Raw genomic sequence first — 9066 nt, forward strand, 5'->3', positions numbered from 1 at the left:
TATATGGTATGATATGATATGTATCATGTAATATATTTTTTCGGGTACTTTTGTATGCAAGATGAAAATCTTCTCTCCTCCTGTGTGCTTATATCTCATGTGATCAAGCAGTTTCTGTTATATGCATAGAATAGTTTAGAAACTGACACTAATCTTTTGGGATACTTATGCAGCTACTTGAAGTCAAGAGAAATTGGACGAGGGCTTCTAGTCAGCAGAAAGATGACGAGTTTCTTGACCTGGTATGCTAATGTTGTCGAGCTTATGGGTTACTGTGCAGAGCATGGTCAAAGGCTTCTGATCTACGAGTATTGCAGTAATGGTTCACTGCATGATGCTCTGCACATAGATGATGAACTCAAGAAGAAACTCCCGTGGAATCCTCGTTTGGAAATTCGAATGGCACTTGGAGCTGCAGGAGCCTTAGAGTGAGTACAATTTCCAAACACACTCATTGCACTTTGTTAATTTTCCTTGATCAAATGTTAATCGGAGATACAGTTGAACTCCTTTTTTTGTTTTGTGTGAAAGCTTGGAGAGAGAGCTGAGAGAGGAGGTACAATTAGAGAGAGGAAGAGAGAAGGCTAACAGATAGAAAAGTGTGGTTGAACATTTTTATCCCTACATTTAATTGAGATTTAACAGAAATTTTGTTTTTGTGTTAAAATTGCTAATAATCTTCACCAAAAGGGTTTAAATCCTTTTTTTTTTTTTTTACTACATAGACTATCTTTCGAATATCATATCACCACGGGCCATTAATCCGATTTGGCAATTAAATAAATGAAAGAAGTTTCTTCTGTACATTCATGATGTCTGTGTTTATAACTTCGGTTGGTAATTTCTGATTTTTTTTGGTGCTATTAATTAGAAGCAATTAATATTGGACGAGAGAATTATCATGATATTTGATGGCAATTAATGAATTATATATTCATTTTTGCATGTACAGAATTTTCAATAAACACGAAATTAACACAAGAATTAAGTTGATGATTCAACACTGTTAACCTAATTGGTAGCAGTGTATGAAATTTCAATTTTTTGAATGGTACCCTTCAGCTTCAGCTGAAGGCTTGGCCTTGAAGGGCACAAGACAATGTCTCTCCAGAAGGAACCAGGCTCAAGGATAAGGCTTGGGTTCTGCATATAAAGCTCGTATATGGATTCTGCCTCAGAGTTTAAACTGCTTAAGTTTGTCAAGCACTTTATCTCTTCCGGATCGACTAGCAAATTGTTGTCTCCATCCTTCCATCCTATCAGCTGCATTTTTACACACAAATCCAAGTATATAAATTTCATGCTATGCATATGTCTGAGCAAAAATTTATCAACTATTATATGAACTTTTGTGTTTATCATTCAAGTAGTAGATCACATCAGCTAAAAATGGCCGATTGGACGATACTTTTAGAAAGGTTAAAAGTGTTTTTGACAGTGCTTGAAAAAAAAAGGTTAAAAGTATTTCTTAGTTAAAAGTACTTCTACATCCTTATGATAAAAGCATTTTTTGTGAGCATAAATGCTTCCTACAAAAGTACTCCCAAATGAACTCGTCGATGTGGTGATTGATAACAATAATAACCAAAAGTTAATTGACACATGCATGTGCATCATCGTAAAATGTGATCTAAAATTGTGGTCTTTGTAACATTGGAGTAGTTAGTATAGTTGGAGAGTCCAAAATTACCATTGGAGGGCCAGCCATAGCATTGGTGCAGTAGAGCCTGGCATTATCAACAAGCTGGCAGTATCTATAAAATGCCCTAGCAAATCTCTTGTGGGATTTCAACTGCGAATTCACCCTCACTGCCCTCCCAACCATGATTGCCCTTCTGATGCCTCTAACAACAGCTAAATAAGCATCACAAACCACTCCAACCAACTCTATTCTGTAGGGTTTTCTCCTGGGTTCCTCGCCATTATCTATCTTCTGCTGATCCTGATGATCCTCTCCATCGTCCACTCGTTCCCAATAGTTTTCAGTAATGGTGCCGTCTTCCTCCACCTTGTAACCGACCCCCATTCTGTAGCGGCATTTGTGGACATCCCGGGCCATGGTTATTGTCTGCTCAACAAAGGGCATCCATGATAGAGTGCCGTCCATGATCACATCCCTTCCTTCATTAAGTGCAGTCACTAGAAGCGATGATGCAGCATCAGTAGATGATTGGTGCACCTGCAATGATCAATCAGTCAGTTGATTCAACTAGATAACTTCTATGATGGAATTAACCCATTTGAAAATGCTACAAAAACACGTTCTTAGATCAGTTTAGCTCATCACAGAATGTGGCAGACATGTACATAATACATCAATTATCATGATCAACTGTAATGACATCAGTTACGACGTTTGTGAAACTATGTAAGGGTATAATGCAAAATGTGTGCATATATATAACACAATGTAGAAATTCTTTGCGTAGGGACTACGTGACGCCTTGAAGAAACCTCAGTTTTACAGTTTGCTCAAAATTTTCAATTTTTATCCCCTTGAATGACGTGGTTGATTGTTAGGGTATAGAATGGTCTTTCAGAGCTTCGATCTTAAGGTTTTAAGTATTAATTTCGAGCACTTACAACCTAAGATCTAGCTATGCAATTAATCGGAGATTAGAAATCTAAAGTCATTGTCTCCCAGGTTATGTTGTGATAAACAAAATTAATTAAATGCGAGAGATTTACTAGCTCAGCAGTTTGGAGCATGTCACTGTGGTGACCTCTAGAGCTAAGGGCTCTGTAAAGGACGTCTGTCTCTTTGAAAGCATCTGCCTCTACTACCACAGCATCTGCTGCTGCTCCAGACCAGAATGACCTGCCAAACATGGACATGCACACTTAGCACACTCCATTAATCACTAAATGATCCTCATTGCCACGTTTAGTCTCTAAGATTGGTTTGACTTGGATAACTTATTAGGTTTAACAAATGTGGAATGAAGAAATAGATGTCAATTTACATAGTTTGTCCAAGTCGAAGGTACTAGATGCATTTAGTCGTGAAGAAAACTTGTTCCGCCCAATCTTAGACATGAAACAAGGCGCAAGCTTTAAGAAAATTACTCTTTGAGAATATCTTTGAGGACAGTGCTTTTGCCACCCCCCATTCCACCACCCATAAGAAGAAGCACGGGACTCCTCTCATTATGGGCCACCGGCTTCATCACGTCCGTACATTGTGATTCTCCCTTTATTGAAGTGCTTCCGATGGCTTTCATTTCATCTACCAGCGTAGAGAACACCCTTGTCATCTTTAGCTCCTTCTTGATCCTCTCAAATCTCTCCTTCCTATATGTTAAACAAAATAAGCAAATTCTCACCAAATTAGATAAAATAATTAGCAATTCAAAATTCATCCAATACATAAATAGTCTCATTAGTTTCAAATTCTCCTCACAGAATGATTTTTTTTTTTTTCTTGTTCGAATGTTAACACATGGTGAAATTTGAACCATTAGATCTTGGTCAAGTATACAAGGAACAAGATTTAACAGTGAAAAGTCTCATAGTATCTCATCTATGCCACACATAGGCGGTCCAAAGGCAAGGCGAACAAGGCATGCGCCTTGGACGTCACTTTAAATGAGGCTTCATATTTTCTTCATACTCTTGTTATACATGGATCTTGAGTCTCTAAATTTACATATCTCGCATTTACCTGCATTTCATTGAATCTTGACCATTCTATTAATACAACGACATCTTAAGACATGACCTGTCAAATTTTAAAGTTTAGAGAACTAGATTTTAATCCTTAAATAAGATGAAGTTTAGAAAAAATGTCTTATACAAGATTAAAAATTGTTTTTAATCCCTAAATTGTATTTAATGCTAGCATATGCATTTAATGTCTTCTTCTTCTTTCTTTTTTTTTCTTTTTTTAAAATAATTTTATGGTGTCCAGAATTACTTTTTATATAAAATATTGTAAAATTTAATATCATTTGAAATTCAAATCGATTAGCTTTACTTGTTGCCATTTTTATCACCAATTTATGGTAAGTATCTTATATAATAAAGAAAATATTTTAGTAGACTTTTCGGTACACTAATATTTTTGCATATTTTCTTATGTGTCACTAATTCATTACAAAATATTTAGGTATAGACATTTCGGTAAACTAGTTTAGGTATGGACATTTCGATACATTAGTTTGGTATAATATATAGGTACGGACATTTTGGTATGCTAGTATAATATGTTTAGATATGGATTTTTTTGGTACACTTATGTTTTTGCATATTTTCTTATGTGCCACCAATTCATTATCATATATTCAGGCATAGACATTTCAATACACTAGTTCAGTAAAATAAATTATGATACGGACGTTTAGGTGCACTAATTAGAGGAAGTTAAACGAAATTAAAGAATTAAAATGTGTACAATAATAAATTTAAAATTTAATGTGGAGATTAATAAGATAACCATAAAATATTAAAACAAAGTTATAATATGAATTTGAATTAGCACTAAAATGAATATGTAATCTAACACCAAATTTTTATTACGTTTTAATCTTTTTCAAGAATTAAAGCTCAGAAACCCTTTTAAAGTTTCACATATCCAGTTGATTAACTCCAAATTTATTGTGAAGTGTAAAGAAAAATGAAGCAATAAAGAATAAATATATCAGCTAACAACACCCACAACCCTAGCAGACACCTACGGCCCACCCTCCCCCAACCATAGTAAGCAATGTAATTAGGGACGCAAATCAACGAGTCCTTGGTCATCTTTGTTCAGTTTTTCAGCATACTCTCTGGACTTCTCAGCCCCAATTGCTTGGTATCAACCAGAAAGTCAATCTGTGATGTTTTACTCAAGTCCTTTGAACACTTGGTCACATTGAGAATTTCATCCACAACTTGAAACAGCAACTCTCAATGTTTCCTGCTTTGGTTTTAAATCTAACTGGAGCATATTGGACTCGAAATTGAAATAGTGGGGTTGCCATCAATGGGGTGTGATGGGTGGATAATAGGTGTTTTTAATCGTCTTTTTTTTTTTTTTTTTTTTTAAAAAAAAATTATGAGTGATCAGTTGGAATTATTCAAGTGGATACGGGGTTGCCATCAATGGGGTGTGATGGGTGGATGATAGGTGTCTTTAATTTTTTTTTCTTTTTTTCTTTTTTTTTTTAAATTATGAGCGATAAGTTAGAATTATTCAAGTGGATACGGGTTGCCATCAATGGGGTGTGATGGGTGGATGATAGGTGTCTTTAATTTTTTTTTTTTTTAATTTTTATTTAATTTTTTTTTTTTTAAATTATGAGCGATTAGTTAGAATTATTCAAGTGGATACGGGGTTGCCATCAATGGTGTGTGATGGGTGGATGAGAGTAGCTCCAGCATATCAAAAGCGTTCTAGGGTAATTTTCTATTGAATCTCTTTCAGTGAACGGTAACTGTCTTTAATGAACAGTAATTGTCTTTTACATTTCCAACCCTAACTAATAGCTAGTTGTTTTTAATCATTTGTTTTTATTTTTTATTTTTTACATTATGAGTGATAAACATTTCCAACCCTAACTAATAGCTAGTTGTTTTTAATCATTTGTTTTTATTTTTTATTTTTTACATTATGAGCGATAAGTTGGAATTATTCAACTGGATACATGTCAAATTTTAAATTTGATGTATGACAGTAGGTTAATAAAATGATCAAGATTTAATGAAATACGGGTAAATGCGGGATGTGTAGATGTAAAGACTCGATATTCATCATATATTTTAAATTTTTCATCATTCATTGTTCAAATAAGGAAAAATAAACTCTTACTATCATAACTCTAATATGATGCATCCCAAATTCAGATTTTTTGGAAAAAAAAAAAATCATAATAAGGTATTAAATTTGCAATGCCTCATCTCATTTTTGCCATAGGCGTCATTTTGCATTAACACGACTCTGGTGCTACGTAAGCAGTTTTGACAAATTTATTAACAAGTTTTGACAGTAAAATTAGATAAAGTGAGACATAAGTGGACTACGATTTGAGTTTCATAAAATTAAATGTAACTAAGTCCTTTTTCATACTAAATTCGTATATGTTGTGACATTTTGGCAAATAGTGAAAGTTTGTTTTTTAACACCACGTGCACGTATCAACTTGTAGGGTTGCCATATCTTTTGTCAATAACAGATAAGGAATCTTGTGAGGCTTTCATTGTTCTAAAAATCTCCACCTAAGTTCTGATTAGGCACTAAACGGTTGACCATCGCCTCAATTAATTCCTAAACTTTTAAAAAATAAGAAAGGGCGCATAGGCAGGTCTAGGCGCCCGCCTAGACCCGCATAGATTACAACTCTTACTTAGACAAAAAATAGATAACTTCCATTTTTCATTTTATTTTTTCAATAAATTTTAGGATACTTGTTGGGTACTTGGATGAACAATCATTATATGTTTGTTTCTCATGTTTTCAATATGTTACAGTACTTTACAATTGATATGTCATTCTATTTTGCAATTTATGTATTCCAATACAGTTATATATTTTTGAAGTATAAGTAGACATTTATTTATATATCAGTTAATAAATTTAGTTATAGTTAAAAAAAAAAAAAAAAAACACTATCTAGGCCCTCGATCGCCTAGGCGCTAAGTACCTGCCTGCTACTTGACTAACGGCTAGAGTTTTTTAAAACCTTGGAGCTGCCAGGGGTTGCCATATCATTCGTCATGAACAATACAATTATGATAAACAAGTAAAGTTGTGCATTATACAAAATAATGTCCTTCACTTTTTTCGGAAAAAAAAAATATATATATATATATCTGTCCTATTTCAGGAGAGTTGGTAGAAAAATTATGAGTGGGAAGTAAATGTGTCTAAGTTAAACTAATACGCAAAATTATTCTTGATTATTAGGTAATTAACTAAATGGGAGAATTAACCTGGTAGCTGCCAATACCATGTCTTTGAGCTTCGTTTTCTTCTTGGTCTCTACATTCAAAACCTGCAAGATAAAATGACAGATGAATAAAATATTATATTGCCATTTAAATTCTAGCTGGACTTTTGTATTGAATAATATGTTTTAAATTTTCTGGGTAATATATATACCTGACTAATCATTATAGTAGCTTGGCTCCAATGAAATGCAAAATAGCTAAGGATGCATCTATCAAATTCATCAATCAAATTTATGTAGAGAGAATCTGGATCTGCTTCTGAAGCGAAATATTCGTAGATGTTATCTTCACACCCTTTCGTTTTTCTCAAGTAGTCATAGGCTAACTTGCACAGCTGGGGGCACTTATTTGCATCTAAAATTCCCAGTTGCCTAGCTGCACATATAAACAAGCAAAAATTAAGCACTTTAAAATAAATAAAATTTACTACTTTAGCAAGAAAAAGTTAGCAACAAGACTCAACGTTAAAAATTAATTTTCATTCAGTAATATAAAAAACTTGTAGAAGTTGAAAACATAGAAAAATACAAACTAAAATGTAAAATGTTATATTAACTTGGTTTCAAGAGGGGTCAACTTCAGTGACCCCCTTATTTTCATGAACTAACAGAAATGCTAACTAAAATGTTCAATTAATCTCTCTTCCCATGCAGAACATGCGTAACCCCTTTTTTTTTTTTTTTTTTTTTTTTTTTGTTTTCAATAATACTCTGTTCTCATACTATTAAAAAAAAATTAACTTAGTGGCATACAGACTGACCAAGTTGCCCTTATTTTCCGATTTTACTTCTTGTTGGTTTGAGCCTCCAAAGTTAGCCATGATGCTTTGAAGATCGTGTTCCTTCGTAACTTCCAATAAAATCTATTGTTTTTCCCAAAAAAAAAAATTAATAGTTTTTGAATAGTAATTAGGTTTACGACTTTTCAAAAACAAGTTAACTTTCTAACTAAAGTTAGGATAATTTTAGTACGATCAAATTTTTTCAATTAAATTTGCAAAGAAATAGTGTCATCAATAAAAAATAAGCACATAATTCAATCATTAACATTTACAATTTCACGTTATTTGATTTACAAAATTTAATTTTCCTAGTATTATTTGAGTTTAATTAGCTACCAACTAATACATGTTATAAATACCAACTAGTATTCCAACTTACTTCTCGACCGAGATCCCAAGTTCATATTCTTCTTACCAAGTTAGAAAAGTAATACAAGCATATATTTTTCTTTTTCTGGAAAAGAAATATTAACATATGTTCATGATAGTTTTGAACATATTTCATTGACTAAAGTTAAAGAAAAGGGTTAGTTTTGGAATAAAATGTAAGAATGTGTAAGAAGTTTAACCCAAGGTTTTTCCTGTATCATTCTAGAAATTTACCGACATAATGGGAGAATCTTTCGATATTTCCAACGCGGCCGGATTCCGTCCTCTCTATCCGTGGAAAGATATTGTTTGGAGCTCTCAACGCCTTAGACGACTTTTTCCGACGATAACTGCTCGTGGCAGCAGCAGCAGCAGCCAGAAGCCCAACAAAGGACGCAGCCAAGATGTGTACTGTGAGGTTGATTTTTCCATTTCCACCTTCTAAAACATATATATATATATCAATTACAGAGTTTGATATGAGAGAGAGAGAGAGAGAGAGAGAGAGAGAGAGAGAGAGAGACGTTGGCTTTGGCTTACCATGGTGCTGCATCCTGCTGGAACTCAGAGGCAGAGCAGGAGTGATATGTTTAAGCTTTGAAGAGATTGAGACGCCTCTAGTTCTATTTCTAACGAGGAGGTCATGTCTTTACAAAAAATAGGAGATTCTCACTGCATGATACGATATGTTATTTTATTCGATTACAAGATAATTTTGATTTCTGTAGATGTTTGTTTGACTTTGACTACTCGTATTTATTTAGGATAACTCTACTTTACTAATTACAACCCATCAACTTTTGCTAAAATTGAATTTTACTACATTTTTTTTTGTCTAACTTTTATATTTGAAATTTGATTTTTCTGCAACTTTGATACTTCCGTTAACTTAAATTTTAATTTTTTTTATTAACTGATGACGTGACAAGACCTTGGCCTACTAATTCTTACTTTACTACTATCAAGTATCGTGAATTTGCATTTTACAA

At 33.4% G+C, this 9066-nt stretch overlaps 1 protein-coding gene across 2 annotated transcripts; it reads right to left on the bottom strand.

Moving 5' to 3' along the window:
- Nucleotides 1-710: 710 nt before the first annotated feature.
- LOC103938164 (calmodulin calcium-dependent NAD kinase) lies at nucleotides 711-8853 on the bottom strand. Of its 2 annotated transcripts, none has more exons than XM_009348159.2 (8): nucleotides 8618-8853; nucleotides 8312-8515; nucleotides 7079-7302; nucleotides 6910-6971; nucleotides 3067-3291; nucleotides 2689-2818; nucleotides 1691-2179; nucleotides 711-1263 (listed from the first exon to the last, which is right to left on the bottom strand). In XM_009348159.2, the coding sequence occupies exons 1-8, from the start codon at nucleotides 8628-8630 to the stop codon at nucleotides 1012-1014; spliced, it is 1599 nt and encodes a 532-aa protein (XP_009346434.2). In that variant the 5' UTR covers nucleotides 8631-8853; the 3' UTR covers nucleotides 711-1011. The 2 variants fall into 2 exon arrangements, with proteins under 2 accessions (XP_009346434.2, XP_009346433.2); XM_009348158.2 differs by having other exon boundaries at nucleotides 716-1263; nucleotides 8312-8518; nucleotides 8618-8851.
- Nucleotides 8854-9066: the final 213 nt, after the last annotated feature.

The sequence above is a fragment of a genome, unplaced genomic scaffold (assembly GCF_019419815.1).
Source record: "Pyrus x bretschneideri cultivar Hongxiangsu unplaced genomic scaffold, Pyrus_bretschneideri_v1 Contig73, whole genome shotgun sequence".
Taxonomy (NCBI): domain Eukaryota; kingdom Viridiplantae; phylum Streptophyta; class Magnoliopsida; order Rosales; family Rosaceae; genus Pyrus; species Pyrus x bretschneideri.